This window comes from Dama dama, chromosome 33, assembly GCF_033118175.1.
Source record: "Dama dama isolate Ldn47 chromosome 33, ASM3311817v1, whole genome shotgun sequence".
Classification (NCBI taxonomy): domain Eukaryota; kingdom Metazoa; phylum Chordata; class Mammalia; order Artiodactyla; family Cervidae; genus Dama; species Dama dama.
This window is the reverse complement of record NC_083713.1, coordinates 48,390,276-48,408,935: the sequence shown is the minus strand read 5'-3', so window position 1 is coordinate 48,408,935 and position 18,660 is coordinate 48,390,276. Positions and strand designations below refer to the sequence as shown.

Here is an 18,660-nt window from a genome sequence, read left to right as displayed (position 1 = left end):
TAATCAGACAGACTGTGAAGAAAGCTGAGTGCCAAAAAATTGGTGCTTTTGCCAACTGTGGTGTTGGAGAAGACTCTTGAGAGTCCCTTGGACTGCAAGGAGATCCAACTAGTCCATTCTAAAGGTGATCAGTCCTCAGTGTTCATTGGAAGGACTGATGCTGAAGCTGAAACTCCAGTACTTTGACCACCTCATGCAAAGAGTTGACTCATTGGAAAAGACCCTGATGCTGGGAGGGATTGGGGGCAGGAGGAGAAGGGGACGACAGAGGATGAGCTGGCTGGATGGCATCACTGACTCGATGGACACGAGTTTGAGTAGACTCCGGGAGTTGGTGATGGACAGGGAGGTCTGGCGTGCTGTGATTCATGGGGTCACAAAGAGTCAGACACGACTGAGAGACTGAACTGAACTGAATCAAACAAGTGTGATGAAACTGATACCTGCAATATTTTCTTATTGCAGTACATAAAAGTAAAACTACTTTCTACTAGGATTAGTAAGAATCCCTTTGATTATGTATCCCAAACCTAAATCTGCTTAAAACATTTCAAGGAAAATAAAATTCTTAACTGGCAGTTACTGCTTCTTAAAAGTTTTGTTTTTGCAAATCCTGTTAGAAATCAAGATGAGAAAAGGAGCCCCAGTACTCTTTACCCTACCCCTGAAATAATACAGTACACAGCCATAGCCATCGATAGGGAGGAAGTATGCTTTTCAACCAGTAGACGGCACTTCAAAACTGTTAAAGCAGAGGGTGAAATTTCAAGGAACATGGCTCAAAGAATGGTGCAAGGTCAGAAATGCCTGAATAAGCAATATGCACACTAGAACTGTGTGATGAAAGGCAGTGGACCAAATAATTCTTTTTGTGGGAGATGTCCTTTGCATTGTAGGGTATTTAGTAACATCTATGGCCTGTACCTATTGGATGCCTACAGCACTCACCCACTGCAAGCTGTAACAAGCAAGAACTATCTCAACATTGCCAAATTTCCCCTGGGGGCAAAATTGTCCCAGTTCACTGAGAAGACAAATGCTATGCAAATGAGAAATCTATAATTATGCATAGTAAGGAGGAATCTCGCATTGCTGAGTGAAGGAAGCCAGAGTGAACATGGTATATATTTCATATATATATTAAGCATCAGAACAGAAAACCAACTTATACTGTAGGAAATCAGGATAGTGGTTGCTTGTAGGAGGGGTAAGTAAGGGGAGGAAGTGCCTGAAAGGGAAGAGGATGAGCCTCTGAGGTGCCAATAATGTTCTGTATTGATCTAAGTCCTCCTTACATAGATGAAAATTTACTGAGCATTTATACTTCAAAGTTTTTTTTTTTTCCCAAACACTAGGGGAGTCACTACTTTATCTTTGTAACGAATGAGAACATTGTAGGTCTTACTCTGTGAATCGTAAGCAATACTCATTACCAGGCTATATGTTAATTAAGCAAAGAATTTTAAATGAAGTTATAAACTAAAGTTGGTCATCTCCATGTATTTATTTAAAACACAGGCATTTAATTAAAAAAAATACAGAAAAATCCATTTCAAATAATTCATTTGGTAGAAGCTACTTGTTTTCCTGAGATTTATCTCTATTCCTATTGACAAAATCCAAATCAAAGATAATTCTGAGTTTAAAATATTGTAAAAACAAGTTCTGTCCCCCATGAGGCATTTCTGTAAACTACTGCAGTTTCTATCTGTTGTTAAAATAGGGAAATAGACTTAGCAGATGAGTTATAGTTTTGTCTGAGAATAAAACACTTATCTGTCTCAACCAAGGAGTTAAGAATTACTTTTGACTATTATATAAAGTTGAGATTCAAATTCTTTTATATGTAAAGATGTAGTATTATCCTTATTCTTCTTTCTCTGCACATACATTTCAAAGTAATACTCAAGACTGGTATCAGGACACTTGACAAGTAATAAAGAAAAAAGAAATTTTAACAAGTTAAATCTACACTGAATCCAGAATTCCCAACTGCATTTATTTAAAAAAAGAAAAAAACTTTAAGAACTGTATTTTAAAAAGACTGCAATAAAAAAACACACATATGATCATAGCCAAATGTATGATTTATTTTTGGAGAGGTATAATTAAAAGTGAGGTTTTTCCAATTAAGGGGAGAAATAACAATATGAGATCATACCCTGGTTACATGTTAATTATCACATTCTGTACAATGTGGATGTGCTCAACATGTATTTAATGGTAATATGAGTATTTGAAATTTAAAAATTATAAACCACTTGCCAATATTGTAAATCCATAATGTTGAAATAAATACCTACAAGGGAGTAAATTTTAAAAACGGAAGCCTTTGACAATGCTTGTGGATCATCCCAAATGTTACAGACAAGCAGAAGATCAAATTAATTGACACTACTGCTAGTTTCCACTTAATTTCTTCATAATATGGCTGTCTGGTGTAGCATTAGTAAAGATACTTCCTACAACCACATGGGTACCCCAGAGACTGTGACGAATCACTTTACAGCAGCCAAGATCATCAACAGAGAATCCTAAATGTCGATAGCGTTCATCTGTTTCAAAAAGAGTGTTGTTTGTATATGGTCCAAAAAACTGGAAGAAATAAAAAATGAAGTCATATTTTTATTAACAAGAAAGATAATGGAGTATTAACAATTTTTATGTAAACATGAACACAGATCTGTATAAATACTGCAAATATTTAAAAGGTCAAATAAGAAATAAAAGGGTCACATGCAACACCTAACTGCCCTAAAAACCTCTCCCCCTCAATACTTGTGTATTCTGGAAATGTGAAATGAATGATCTAGCAGACTGCATGTTATCTAGAACCAAATGTATAACTTCACATGACCTTTAGAGATGAAATAAGTCTTAGGCAATCATCTATGGTACACCTTTGTAATTTTTAAAATAAGAAAACTATAGCCCAGGGTGTTTTTCATTTCTAGTACTCACTAAATCTTAACTTCGAGAAGAAACAGTATATATTTCTATCTTAAGATTAAAATAAAATTTATTACTATTTGTAACTGAAAGACATACACAGAATTTAAAATGTGACAATAGTGGCTCATTTTTTTTTTAAAGTATAGCTTTATAAATGTTAATTTCCAAAAAGTTACTTTTCTTTACCATCCAAATTTTCTTAATTCTAAAAATAATTTTTTCTTCCTTAATGAAACTACTGAATGCTAATTTTTAACTAACAGTAAGCACACTAATTCAATGTAATTCAAATAATGTCTATTAGTAAGGATGGAAAAAATAAAATTTGAAATTATTAAAAAAAAAATTTAAAGTGATGGAAAACTTTAACCAGGAGTGACAGAGATCCCTCAAAGTTGTGAATTCAATTGATTCTTGGTACTTCTGTGCATAAAATTGTGAGGTTTTCAAGAAGTCCTAAATGATTTATTTTTTTACCCAGGCTATAATTATAAAAAAGTAATTCCTACTTCAAATTTCAAATGGCTTTCAAAATGTATTTAATTACTCACTGCCAAACCAGATGATGGGTCAATAAAGTCAGCCCAATAGCCTTCAGCTCGAAGGGCATAGCAAATTTCCTTAGCACCGCTGATGAACTGCAAAGAAAAAGACACAAATACTATGCTCAAGATAGCATCACTACAGACTGTTTTATTTTTCAATAAATTTTTAAAATAAATATCTTTTGCCTCAGATAGAGAACACAAGATTAATAAAAAATTAAAACTAATGATAAATTAGGACTTATAGTCTTAAGATTACTTTCACTAGTCTAAACGATTAATGGTTGATATAACACTTTCATTTTTTTAAGGTCTAAATTGTACGTTTTTTCTTCTAAATTATTTGTTTTAGAAACTATTTCTAATCACTTTTGTGCTATTAACTCTAAAATTTGTCAAGGATTATAAACTATAGTTGGATTATAACTATAGTTTATACAGTTAAAACTATATAAATTATAGTTTATATAAATTAGTTTATATATATAGTTTATATAAATTATATAAACTATAATTTATAAACTATAGACTATTTTATATCATTATGGAAATTCCAAAATAAGGTAAGAAAGGGAAAACAAAATATTCATAATGAAAAGATCTGAATCATTCATTAATTTGAATGGAAGTTGTTTAAAAACAGGTACTTGTTTGTATGTCCTTCAAAAATACACCTATCCAGTCACATAGTCATGAAATATTTCTGACAAAGCACATGAAAATAAGATAAATGGATAGACTGGGTACAGAGCTGGACAGCATACTTACTTTTCCCTATACACTTCTCTATTTTTCTATGTAGTGTATAAATATTACATACCATGTACATGCATTACCTATTCAAAATCCTGTGATGTCTAACTCCTATGATGCAAAGACTAGCTTTACCAGAACTCTAAGCAGTGAAAAAGACAACAAATATTAGAACCAGATTAGAATGTTAAAAAAAAAAGGACCATAAGTGTTTAAAAACAAGGGCACAACTCCACTTCCAGTCATAATAGAGTTATCAAACTTGCCACCTGCTGAAAACTATCAAAACGACTGAAATACATGATGCAACTGTTTTCAGACAATGAACAGGCAGACACAAAACTGTACTCTTCGAGAGAAGGGAAACAAATAAAGTGATCCCCATATATGCTCTAGCCTTCTGTCTGAGGACACTTTCCTGTTGCAGGACAAAGAAGTGGAGCCCGAGCAAAGTGTCACTTTGCTGAGGCAGTAGAAAGCAACAGGTCTGGACTGCTGAAGCATCTGGACTTTGTGGGGTAGGGTGCTGGAGAAGAGGGTGATGCACAACAGGGTTCCAAAGCAGTCTGCAGAGCAGTCTTTCCTGGTTTAGTAGCCTCATGCTAAGCTGTGCAGACACAGAGTGAGATTCCCTGAGGTCTAGCAGAGTGCCAGATGCAAGGCTGCAGCTGAATAGTGTTATCAGGGGTCATGCAGCGCTGGGTAACATGAATTTCAGGCCCACCCTGAGTGATGAGGCCTCACTGAGCATCTCTGGCATTCAGCTGGCTGAAAGTCCAAGCTAAAGTTAGGCCCATGGGCCATTCTCTAAATAAGGGATGAGGAAGTGATAGTCAGAGGGCCATCAAACTGAGTGGCTGCCTGTTGGTATAAATACAATTTTGCTGAAATGTAGCCATGCCTATTCATTTATATACTGTCTATGGTTTCTTTAACAATACAAGGGTAAAACTGAGTAGTTGAGAACCTATGACCTAAAAAACCTAAAAAATTACCATCTGGCTCCTAGGAAAAAGTTTATTGATCCCTTCTATAGATATACAACCTAAACTAACTTATGCTCTCTAAATACAGGCATATCTCACTTTTCTGACTTCACTGTACTTCGCAGATAATGTATTGTTTTACAAGTTGAAGGCCTGTGTCTACCCTGTGTCCAGCAAGTCTATTGGTGACATTTTTCCAGTAACATTTGCTCACTTCATGTCTCTGTGTCACATCTTTGTAATTCTCTCTGTATTCCAAACTTTTTCATCTATTATTATATTTATGATGATCTGCAGTCAGTGACCTTTACTGATGTTTTACTACTATGACTCACTGAAGGCTAAGATGATGGTTAGCAATTTTTAGCAACAAAGTATTTTAAAATTATGGTATGCATTTTTTAGGACATAATGCTATTACACATTTAATAGACTACAGTATAACATAAACATAACTTATATATGCACTGGGAAACCAAAATATCCATGTGACTCACTTTATTGCCATATTTGCTTTATTGTGATGGAGCCGAACCAGCAATATCTCCAAGGTATGCCTAAACTTTCTTGTAAACTAATGAAAAAATTGAAAAATACTGTATTCTTTAGGTTATCTACATAATATTTGCACTTACTGTTGTATTTCATTAATCCTCACAATTCTTAAAAAGCAGGAAAACTGAATATGGTCTAGAAGTCATTAAAATTCTGTATCAATTTAATAAGATATACACAAAAACTACCAGGTGAACAAAACAATGTATTTAAATGTTTGCGAAGATTAAGAATGCCAAATGATCACAAAAAGAACCAGTTTAAATATTTATCTTATTCTGCTCATCAATAGGAAACACTGACATCTGCTAGAAAAAACTATAATAGATTTAAACCATAAAAGATAAAATATCTACTTGGACAGTAAAGTCACGTGTGATCCTAAAATAATCACGAACATATCTAAAATAGAGAGATGTTTTCTTTTCCGTAAAAAATAAAACAGCTTAAGTCACTATAAAATTAAAAATCACACGAAAAAGTATAGTGCCATTTCAAAACCTGGAAATTGGTTATAGAAAACTGAGTCATATCTATACTGGGGTCAGTATCAAATGAGGCTCAGAATCTCAGACGAATCAAAAAGGAGGACTTACGATGCAATATATATGTGAGAGCAAACTCACCAGCATCTAAATGAGTGATGATAAACTATTCCTGGTCTTAATATATAAACAGAAAGTGTTTACTGAGTTATTGTATACTGAAATTTCAACTCATCAAATTCAGATCTTCTAAAAATCAGAGATAATGTCTTATGCCTCTCTGTAACTTCTTTGTTAACTAGCATATAATTCATTCCTGACTGTTAATTACTACCTGGAATTTATTAGCAAAGCTGTATTTGGGATATTTAAGTGTGAAGTGATTATCATAAAATACTTTGTTAAGTATGTAAACAATATATTTATAAGTTGTGAGAACCATACATCCAACACTAAATAAAACATTAAAAAACTCCCAATATTATTCTGCATGTAAATTAGTAAACAGAATTTTTTCAATTGTAGTTAGGTGAGCTGATCTTGTCATACATACAAAGGAATCAAACTCATATAATTTCTAAATATGAGATTTTAAGTTACCACTGATTTCTCAGGTTGATAAAAATGAAAAATAATGCTAATATCCAGGTTAAGAGTAACAACTTATATACTAGGATGATCTTTTTGGTGGACAAATTGGCAGTATATAACTTAAATATACCCTTGATTTAGCAATTCCCTATTTAGAAATATGTAAGTATGAGCATAAAAATAAATGTACAAATATTCTCACTGCCTATAAAAGCAAAGGATTGATTTTCAACTCACAAAAGACTAAAAAATTTTTTAATAATTTAAAAAATTTATGGTTTGCCCATGTAATCTAATGTTATACAGATTTTACAAAGAACGAAATATAATCTATGTGTAATGTGAAGGAAAGGTGTCAAAACATATTTTCTAGTTAAAAGCAAAGGATGGGAAAAATGTGCGTATGTACAATTATTATATTATTATTGTACTGTACACTGTTATTGTTTACACTATGAAGAAGGATTAGGTAATTTTCACTTTTTACTTGACATGCGTAAGAGACAGAAAGAGACATGGAGGGAGAGAACAGGATAAGAGAGGAGACAGGGATGGGTATGAAGAGTTAATTTTACATTTTTGTTGTTTATTGTATTTCCAAACTTCCTAAGACAGACATAAATAAAAAAAAAAAATGACAAAGTACTGGATAGAATATAAATTTTTCAAAGATACTAAAAAAAACAAAAACAAAAACAAAAGACCTGGCATTTTTATTTTCAGAAAACATGTACATTTTAAATATACTGACATACATTAGGAGAGAACTAATAATGATAAAAGACAGCTATCATTTTAAAACAGTGTTCACTGGTGTTTAAATAAGATTATAAAACTAAACAGTCAGCAGTTGAAAGAATTACCTTTTCTAAGAGCACTTCTCTTTCATTTTCTACCTCCTCACTCCAAACAGTCATATCATTCTTAGTTTTCTGTGTTACAGTCAGAATCATTAGTTTGTTGGTGGCTACTTCTGGAAACAGTGATTCAAAATCTATAAATAAGAATAAAATTCAAGGAAAAAATTATTTGTTTTTTTTGAAAAAAGAAACAGCTCATAAAACACTTTAGAAAAATGACGATTAAGTCAAATCGCTACGGCACCAAGCTAGGTTTATAAATGCACATTATTGTTAAAAGGATGAAATAAATTTAGCTTTGGTTTACTTCTGCTCTTTTTGGATGAACCAAAAATATACTGCCGACAATTCCAAAGAGTAAGTTGGGTTACATGTTGTTAGTCTTGGAATTAAAAAAAAGTTTATTATTAAGATTTTTCTCAGTAATCACTTGTGAGTAGGATGACTTTAGGGAAAAAGTTACTAAAAATTCTACTAATCCTATCTAATGGCAGCATGAGGTCAGATGTCAGGGGACATTTGCTAGTCTTTTTCTTGGCCAGGCAATGATCGTTTCCAGCAAGACGTATTAAAATATTCAGTTATAAAACATTATAATTCCTAAGGAGTATATTTTTCAATATATTTAAATTAGTGACAGAATCTGATACACATTAGTGTAAAAATGAATAAAGCACAACATACCTCTTCGCAGCAACTCTGGACATGTTTGGATTGCACACTCTACTTTGGCACTTTCAAAGTAAGTTTCTGCACTGTTAACTTCTTGTTCAACAGGTGTATCATTACCCTTTAGGGGAATAAGAAATATAGATAAACAAAATCTGGAGTTCAAATAAAATATCCTGCCCATTATAAACCTGTTTGTCTTAGAAAGCTTTTTCAATAATCTTAATCTAGCTGGTGATTAGGTAATAATCAGTGTATTCTTACATACTCAAACTTTTCTCTATGATGAAAGTAATTTGAGAATTTAAAAAAAATGTTGAATTAAAAAAAAGGAATATATACCTACTGATATTCTAGACTTAATAGAAGTTGGTTAAAAAACTTAAAAATGCCATGATTGTATCTTATAATGTTACCTCTTCTGATATTTTGTTATATCTAACTATCCTTTCTTTTGTTCTGTAAAATGGGTATAAGAACATTAACTTACAAAGCAAAGTGATTAAATATATAATCTCTCCAACAGGAAAAGCCTAAAGGCTCTTATTCAACTGAAATTTAATGGGTGCCTATTATACATCAGCCATTATAACAGGAGCAGACACTACAGTGGTAAAAATCCAGTCTTCACTCTTGGTATATAAGGGTTAGTAGAAGAAAAATAGTAGAACAACAAATAATCGCAATCCAATATGAAAAGTGCTACAGAGTTGTGAAGGAAATTTTCTGGAGGTATAAATGGGGAAGAAAACTTGCTTTGTTGGGAGAAATCAGGAAATGGTTGAGATCACATTTGAGTTATATGTTAATTAATATATGTGTCTGATATATAAAGGAATGGACAGAATACAGGTTAAGAATCTCAAAGGAAAAAAAACAGTCTAGCAAGAAATAATAGTGCAAAGGCATGCAATGGTCAAAGAGAACGGTGTAATTTTCAACAAAGGAAAAGTATGCTGTGATTAGAATGCAGAAGTAGGAAACCGTGGGAGGTAAGGTAAGAAAAGGATCAAAACTATGGAAACCAATTTATGCCACATTACAAAATTTTGACTTTTATTTTAAAATTATTAAATAATATTAATAAATTATCCTTATTTTACATATAAAGAAACAGTCTCAGGTGAAGTAACTTTGCCAAATTTAATTAAATTTCTCACAAAATTAATTATCAATAAATAAGAGTTAATCTCTGTATACAAATTTATCCTATCTCCACAGTCCATCCTACTTATAATGCCTCTAAAAACTGAGCTAAGATAAGAAGGTGCTGAACTCTAATAGTATTAGTGAGAACTAAAGTGACACAAATTTAAAGGCTATTTTCAGAGATGAAAGCAATGTAACTGTCACTATTTATGGGGGAATGATGAAAAGAGGAGTCAAGGCTGTCATTGTAATCTTTATTTTTGGGACAGTGAGAGGATGACTAAGTCACTTATACTACTGACAACATGGGAATGAAGACAAGTTTTGAGAGAAAAAAGGACTCATTCAGTACTAGATGTGTACTAGTCCTAACTTTGGTACTTCTGAGACATCCAGATAAAGATATTTGGCAAGTGATACAGAACCAGAAATGTCAGAAACAGAAACGCTAAGTTAGGAAATATGAAGACACAGCCTATGGAGAAAGCTGAGGACTGAAGTGACCAGGGAGCAAGTCAAAACAGAAAATGAAGAACAGACATTTGGGAAATATCATACAACTGGTAGACAGAGGAAGAGCCAAGAAGACTGAGAAGGAATTATCTGAGATAAAAAGGGGAGGTCAACTGCGTCCCAGTGTTAGGTTACTGATATAACCCATAATTGTGAGCGGTTATTACTTTTAATAATATCATTTTGATCAAAATCTTAACCTGAAACTACATAGAAATATGAAAAATGATAAGGATCCGGGGTTTGACAAACTCTGAAATGCATGTAACTTCCCATTTGAGTGAGCAATGATGCAATACTAGTTTTAAAACGCATTTAAAGAATTCATATGCAATACCAGTTCTAAAAAACTCATTAAAAACCTCTCAGGAATTGTTTTTACAAAACCTATTTAAAAATCCTATTTAAAAATTTAAACTAAACTTAAACTAAAAAATTAAACTAAAAATAAAATAAAACTAAAAACTTAAACTAAAAATTAAACTAAAATTTAAACTAAATCCTATTTAAAAATTTAAACTAAACTTTTTAGTTTATCTGAAGAATTTTAGAGATCTCAAAATTTTTTTAAGTTTCTAAATGGCTAGAGGAATATAAAACTAGTTGGAATTTAGTCCATATATAAATTATAATTACTGCTTGTAAAAATGAAAAAAAAAGAAAATCTAAATTTCCAGTTACAGAAATTAAGTTATTTATATTTACAATAAATATTTATTAAAAAAGATATTTTGAAGAATTAATTCCCTAAGAGACTGCAATGTGAAAAATTATATAGCAAATACTATGTATAGGACAACACCAAGGTTTTAAAAACTATACATGCTTTTCCTGTATATACTGGACTTTAACAGATTTTTTTACTTTTTCAATGAAAGTAATACTCTCGTAGTTATCAGAAATAAAACTTTAATAATTAGAAAACAGAATAAATGATATTAACAACATACCTGAAATTCATTCACGTATTGTGCCATAACAAACTCATGTCTTTCACTCGATAAAGGTTCTGCTAGAACATCAGGTAAAGTTTTATGAACCTGGCTTTTCTTCTGTGATGCGGTCCCATTGAGGTGACAGTCAAAACCTATGTTCCCAGGAAGCTGGAATCTCTGATCCTGAGGTCCAAATGGTCCCATGGTTTCATCAGGCCAAACTGTTCGAGAGCCTGAAGAGGAAAAACAAAATGAACCATTTTTTCCTTACAACTTAAATGCACTGGTAGACTGAAAGAATGTGAAAGATGCTGTTCTTTCAATAAGGTTTTTTTTTTTTTTCAACCTAAACAATAGATCTTTGAAGTTTGCTTTACTGGTTGAATATGTTAGTTGGTTTCATGTTATTTCCAAAACACTAGTTGAAGCAACCAGCTGCCAAGTCATAGGTAATTCCCTTATTAGGGAACGGATTCAATAAAGTACTGTTAATCCATACCATGTAATTCTTTTTTTTCTGGCTTCACTGCGTGGCTTGTGGGATCTTCGTTCCCCAAAAAGGAACTGAACCCAGGCCATGGCAGTGAAAGCCTGGAATCCTAACCATTAGACCATCAGGGAACTTCCATACTATGTAATTCTTAACAGTCATTAGTAAATCTTTATATATGATGAAAGAAGTTCACAGGATAAATGACATTAAAAGAAAAAGCTAAGTCCAAGAACAGTATATGTGACATTTATTTTACATGCTGATAACAATGCTTTAAATACAGAAAAAAAAAATACTTGAAAGTAAAGATACCAGACTTAGTAGTGGTTACACACCCTGGGGTGTGTGTTTATGGTAATCGCTTAGTCATGTTCGATTCTTTGTGACCCCATGGACTGTAGCCCGCCAGGCTTCGCTGTTCATGGCATTCTCGAGGCAAGAACACTCGAGTGGGTTGCCAGTTCCTTCTCCAGGGTATCTTCCTGACCCAGGGATAGAACCTGGGTCTCCCACAATGCAGGCAGATTCTTTACCATCTGAGCCACCAGGGAACCCGTGGGGAGGGGCATTCAAGTGCTGTTACCTGGGGGCACAAAACATTAATGGACTGGAAAAAATTTTGTAACCAATGTGACATAATGCCCTGTTTACCAGTCACATGCGTGAATATGGATTAAATACTTACAGAAGAATACACATTACTTTATTCCTATAAAATTAAAAAAAATCCTAATGTGAAAAATTCAAAAAGATCCAGAAAAAAGTAACTTAGAAAATCAAGTGAAGAAATACTCGGAGTAGGAATTTTGTTTAGAGAAAGGAAAGGATGGCTGTAGACTTTAGTTGGCAATAAAAGTATTTATAAATTTTCTGCCAGAACTAAGTGACTAAAAATGGTCATGTCATTATGGCTGCCCCTGTGTGACGCCCATATCTCTCTTCCATACCTATGACAGATATTACCTATCAATTATGGAACTTTTCCCTGCTGAAGCCCAGACACTGTCACATAATTCTCAACCCAAACACTCTAGCCCAGCACATCTCAAATTATTAAGTATTTAAGAATCATCTGAGAACTTCTCAAAATGCAGATTCTGATTTACCAGATATGGAATGGGGCTCAAAATTCGTTTCTAACCAGTCCCGGGTGATTCTGATGATACACCATGCCATGCTATATTGGTCTGCAGATCACACTGAGTGATAAGGCTCTAGATAGCCACCAATGACCGACTGGAGTCAGTTCACAAACTAAAACTTACCAGCTGTTCTGAACAACCTGGGTCTTATAGATTATTCAGATCTGTGTCTTCAAATAAATACTCAATATTAATACTGGATATGAGCATATTTTCAAATGTTTATTGGTCATTTAGGTTTTCTCTTACAGAAACGCCTGTTCAAACTCATTTTTGAAATTTTTGTTTGGTTTTCTACTGGGTTATTTTTTCCCTATTGATCTACAAAAATTATTTATTTATTTATTTTACAAAAATTATTTATATAGTTTTCCTTAGGTATTCACAGGGCAATGCTTCCTGGAGCCTCATGGCTATCAAAATCTACATATGCTCAAGTCCTTATATAAAAAGGGTTTAGTTCAACTGACCTTTGAGCAACTCAAGAGTTAGTTGTTCAAAGCCTGCAGTCAAAAATCTGAGTATAATTTAGAGTCAGTTCTCTGTATAGTCATTTCCACATCCTCAGAGTCAAGGAACCGAGAACTGTGTAGTACTGTAGTTAGTTATTATTGGAAAAAACCCTGTGTATAAAACAGATATGCACAGCTCAAACCCATGCTGTTCAAGAATGAACTGTATGTGCATATATGTAACCTATGTACATCCTCCTGTATACTTTAAATCTTCTCCAGATAACCTATAATATCGAACACAGAGTAAATGATATGTAAATAATTGCTGGCACATGGCAAATTCAAGTTTTGCTATTTGGAACTTTCTGGAATTCCCCACCCCCTCAAATATTTTCAATCTCTGATTGGTTGAATTTGAGGATGCAGAACCCATGGACAGGGAGGCCAAGCTGTATATTCACAATACAAACCCTTAACTATTCTGAGTGACAGACCTTTCATTTATGATAGATCTATGTTTAGCCTTCAGATCAAGAAAACTGAGGAATAATCAGAGATAGAGTTCGAAAACTGAGGCAAGAAAACTAGGGGAGGTTTTGCATGCCCAACTGAATGGACATTACACTGTAAGTAATGCATTGAATGAAAAAAGGATTCCATGGGCAATCACTTTAGAATACATTAGGTAAAGTTTCTAAAAGCCCTCCCTTAATATTTTAGTGTGCTTTATAAACCTCTAAGATAGGACTTTGGCATAAAGCATTTCTCAAAGTTAACTAATTACAGAACTTAAAATTTTTTTTTTAGATCTTGAACAATGATTCATAGTTTGTGGATAGTTTAGGAACGGCCACTGAAAGCAATGGGAGATAATTGAGGTTTATGACGGAAATGTCATGATTTACAGTATTTTAGAATGATTAATGTGATATAGAGGTGTGCAAGGTGGATAAGAAAAAGCAGACTGATTTAATAAACACTTGTTAGTAAACAGTGATGGCTACATTTAGGAAATTCAGCAAAGAGTGGCAAGAAGTAGTAACATAGTTTAATAGGATCAAAAGAAAATTTGTTTCAGGGAAGACTGTGTGTGTTTGAATATAGATTAGAAAAAAACTAAAGTTCAAGAAAGTAAGTTTTAGAAACCAATATTCATTCTTTTTTTTTTTTAAGTATTGTAACTTCCTGGCATAAATATTTAGGCAGAGCTCTGATTTTACTTTCAAAGGGATAAACTCAACTTTAGAAGATCAGTAAAACTTCAAGAAGAAATATTACAGGAAACGTAACAAATCTTATGAAACAATTGTAAGTAAAACAAAAATAAGTTTTACTTACAGATATCTGGAGGTGCAGTGGCCACATGAGACTCATCAGAACCTGAAGATCCTGCGGTTGAAAAGGCTCTGGGATTGACAACCCTTTTAACTAAAGAGCAAAATCCTGGGAGATAGGAAACCAGTCTGGCTCTGTTACAGAGGACCTAAGAATGACACAAAAACTAAAATTATTCTGGATATAAATGTTATACTAACACAGACAATCTTGGGCAAATCCTCACATTGCAATGTATCTTTTAAAACCAACATTGATTCTACTGTTATTGAGCACCTGCCAATAACACATGAGCATCACCCATATTTATAATTTTAAAAATAAACACAAATATTAAAAAAAAAAAACAACACAAGTACTAAGTTATTTGGGTAAAAATATATGGCTTTCCTAGCAAGGCCAGAATCAAGAGTGCCATACAGAAAGAACAGGAACTTTGAAAAGTTGCTCCGTCCAGCAGCACCACTAAAAAAGTGGCACAGCTAGCAAGTCTTCTATTCTCAAAATAAAGAACTTTCAAAACCTCTCCTAGGAAAAAAAAATCTACTTACTTTCTAACTCTTCTTTTACTGCTATCAGATTGTACTGATTATCTCCCATGCTATCTTTCTCTTGATTTCATGGCAATGTCCACTTTCCTCCAGTTTAGCATACATCTTTATGATACCTTTTCTGCTCCTATGTTCATTTCCTAGACTCAGGTCAGTTACCATATGAATGTGTGAACATCTTTCATGTATAAACTTTAATCAAAATAGCTGAGTCAGAATAACTTTGATGCAGGGGTTGGCAAACTATAGCAGACTGTAGCCTTCTGTATGTCCTGGTGAATACAGTTCTACTCTAACACTGCCCCACCCATTTATGTATCATCTATGGCTGCTTTCATGTCATAATTGCAGAGTTATTTCAGACACTCTGGCCTACAAAGCCTAAAATATTTGCTACCTGGCCCTTTATATTTAAAAACACTTGAGAACAAATACCATATCATCTGTGAAATTCTATTAAAAGATTCGAACAATTAAGACGTCCTTGAGGTCATAGGAAAAGTTTCATGAAGGATATACTGGGTTGTGAAGAAACAGAAATTTAGGTACTCATTTCAGTGAGTGCCTTTCAGGAAGAAAGGTATGGAGGTCGTTTTCAAAGAGTGACAGGTTCACTGAAGGTGGATATAAAGTAATGCAGTTAAGAACAGGCTTGAAATTTTAACTTATGAGCAACTATAAAAGGCTTTATACTTTGTGACACAGATAGGAAAGGGCCTATTACAACAAGATAATAAATCAGAATTTTAACCTGTAGGCAGGGAGGAAGATAAAAATAAAGGATGTTTTAAGGAATGTACAACTAAGGGCAGTGGAGAGAAAAGAGTGGGACTAGAGAGGTGGTATGGAAACTAGTTACCAGGAGGCTGAAATAGTCTAGCCATTTGATACTTTGGAATTATTCTTTTTCCCTTTCATAGAGTATTCTGAAATCCAACCTGTCTGTTCTTTGACTGGTCTTTCTACCTCTCTGACAGAATTTCTTACTAATTTATCTTCCCTTCTCTTTTCTACTTCTCCACTTTTCAGTCACATAAAAATACCTATACAACATTTCCCTATTTCTGTCTTTTATACTGCCATAAGATTTCTTCCACTAAAATACCCTTTTCCTTCTCTTAGGCTGAATAAATTCCAACTCTTTCTTCAAGATCCAGATAAACTGAACCTCCTCCAGATGTCTCCAAAATTCAAGGCCTGTCTCTAGAGCATTCTGTCCACCTGAAAATTTAAGCATCCTCCCCTGGCCCTAGAGTCTGATCATTAGATTATTACTTAATATATCATATTCAACTACAGGAATACTATCCTGGCTAACTGTTACTATATTAATTTTTCTAACACACAACTCTTAATTAAATCACCAAAATTTAAAGAATAAAGTCCAAATTACCAAGTCTATCATTCAAAACTCTTTGCTAGTGGTTTAGTTGCTAAGTCGCATCTGACTTTTTGTGACACACTGACTGTAGCCCACCAGGCTCCACTGTCCATGGGATTTCCCAAGCAAGAATACTTGAGTGGGTTGCCATTTCTTACTCCAGTGGATCTTCCTGACCCAGGGATGGAACCTGAGTTTCCTGCTTGGTAGGTGGATTCTGTACCACTGAGCCACCTGGGAAGCCCCAAGACTCTTGTTACTTGATCCCAAATCCTCAATCCAACCTTATTTCCCACTCATCTCTTTCACACATCTTACACTGAGGAAGACAGAAATGACTTCTTGATTTTTGAAGGGGGGCGGGGCCAGGGGGTGTCTTTGAATATACCTGTTCTGGGTGAGATTTAGATAATCTCACCGATCTTCCAAAATTCAAATGCTTCTGTGTTTAAGTGAACCCAAACCCCTACTTTTCCCTCTCCACAAAGCTTTGAATCTGTATTGTACCTCTGTGTAACTTTTAAAATTGTTTCTACTCTTACTGTAATAGTTTTCATGTATGTTTTATGACCCCTATGGCACGATGCGTTTAAGTCATCACTGGACAGTTACCGTGAATAAATACCTCTGGTCTATAAGAATAATCTCTTGCTCTCATTTTGTAATATCTGTAAGGTTACTTCCTATACTAAAACTGCTACAAAATCTTCAGTTTACCTAACCAAACAGAAACTGGCTTAAAAATAGATTCTAAGTATTTACAAAAATAATGCCTTTTAAAATTACTGAAAGGATGCTGGCACTGAATTTCTCAAAAGGAATTGCATAAATAAATAAAAGTATTGGGAAATATGTTTGTGTTCAAACTACCTTCAAGGCATATTGACCTAATTTCACACCCCTTGCTTCCTTTGACATTTTTGATTCACCAAGTACAAGAAACATTATGCCATCAATGCCATTATAATTAAACCCGTCCCTCCATTTCTTAACGAGTGCCCAAAATAATTTACTACTGTACTGCTTCTTAAGAGACTAATTTACTCACATTGGCCATTTCTGGTGGAAAGGGCAGACGAAAATTATCTTCCCTTTTGTAAAGTTATTCCTGGGAAAGGACAAAACAAAACAGGCCGGTGACGGATTAAGCTCTAACAACAGATCACTCGGGTAATGTCCACCATCGCCTACTGGGTGTCCCTTCTTCCGCGACAGGACCAAAGTCCAAGCTGTCCCCGGACCCCAGGAGACCGGAATTCGCCCCCTGCCCCTACAGGGCACAAGTCGCTGCCCACAGGAGGCCTTGCAGCTCTCGGCCCGCCCGGTGTGTCTGCGGAAGACAACTCCGACTAGATCCGGGTGAGGAAAGAGGGGCCGTCCAACAGGATGGAGTCCTGAGGCTCCAAGTAGGTATTTTAACACCGATCAGGGTTCTAAACAAGCTGTAAGCAAAGCGTCCAGCAAAGATGAAGGTTGAGGAAGCGAAAAAGATCCTAACGACAAGAGTGACAGGACAACCGGGGACAGCGACAGGGGCCCTGTGAATATAGAGGCAACACCGAGCGCTGTGGCCAAAAGATGGGCAAATCTGGAGGGGCTAACACGGGCGGAAACCGTCCGTACCAGTCGCCGCCGCCACAGCTGCCTCCAGCGGTCCCAGGCCCGTACTCTTCCCGTCTTCAAAATGGCGGCGCGACGGCAGCGGATGTAGCGCTGACGCTGGCAGTGACCAGACTGAAGAAGTTGCTTTCGAGCGCATGGATGGGAATGATCCTCGAGCCGATGCTGCGCACGCGCACGGGAGGCCCACGTAGCACCGCCCTTTCATTGGATAGTCCACCGCCCCCACGTAGGAGGAGGAAAGATGAGGTGTGGATAATGACCTGTGGGATGGAGATCGAGGCTCCAGAGCTGCGTTCGGCACTCATTTAATTTCGATCATTAACTCACCGCTGTGTTTGAAAGCCTCCTCTTGCCCCAAGACTTTATTGCTCAAAGGAGGTACAGTTTACTGTTCTTTGTATCTGCTTAAAAAAAAAAAAAAAAGTCGAAAATAACTGTTTTTTGAGAATAGAGCCCCCTGTGTGCCAGACTTTTAATAGACACAATAAATATATATCCCACGACTTATTTATAAGGAGTATATCACTTTTAAAATTTATTTTTAATTGAAGGATAATTGTTTTATAGTACTGTGTTGGTTTCTGCCAAACATCAACATGAATCAGCCATAGGTATACCGATGTCCCCTTCTTCTTGAACCTCCCTCCCACCTGCCTCCCCATCCCACCCCTCTAGGTTGTTACAGAG

General features: G+C 34.8%; 1 protein-coding gene across 2 annotated transcripts; it reads right to left on the bottom strand.

Annotated features, from left to right (window-relative positions):
* Positions 1 to 2,064: 2,064 nt before the first annotated feature.
* On the bottom strand, positions 2,065 to 18,118 carry MMADHC (metabolism of cobalamin associated D). 2 transcript variants are annotated; one of them, XM_061135810.1, is made up of 9 exons: positions 17,974 to 18,118; positions 17,399 to 17,458; positions 14,422 to 14,566; positions 11,009 to 11,226; positions 8,412 to 8,517; positions 7,731 to 7,861; positions 5,734 to 5,810; positions 3,504 to 3,590; positions 2,385 to 2,595 (listed from the first exon to the last, which is right to left on the bottom strand). In XM_061135810.1, exons 2-9 carry the CDS (start codon positions 17,405 to 17,407, stop codon positions 2,535 to 2,537), a joined length of 834 nt encoding a protein of 277 aa, XP_060991793.1. In that variant the 5' UTR covers positions 17,408 to 17,458; positions 17,974 to 18,118; the 3' UTR covers positions 2,385 to 2,534. The 2 variants fall into 2 exon arrangements, with proteins under 2 accessions (XP_060991792.1, XP_060991793.1); XM_061135809.1 differs by lacking the exon at positions 5,734 to 5,810 and having other exon boundaries at positions 2,065 to 2,595.
* Positions 18,119 to 18,660: the final 542 nt, after the last annotated feature.

What these genes read in the sequence shown, in the direction of transcription:
- MMADHC (XM_061135809.1), bottom strand. An exon ending in CACTGCACCTCCAGATATCT is followed by an intron (nt 11,227 to 14,421) that starts GTAAGTAAAACT and finishes TTTCCTCTTCAG; the next exon opens with GCTCTCGAACAGTTTGGCCT. An exon ending in AATACGTGAATGAATTTCAG is followed by an intron (nt 8,518 to 11,008) that starts GTATGTTGTTAA and finishes ATTCCCCTAAAG; the next exon opens with GGTAATGATACACCTGTTGA.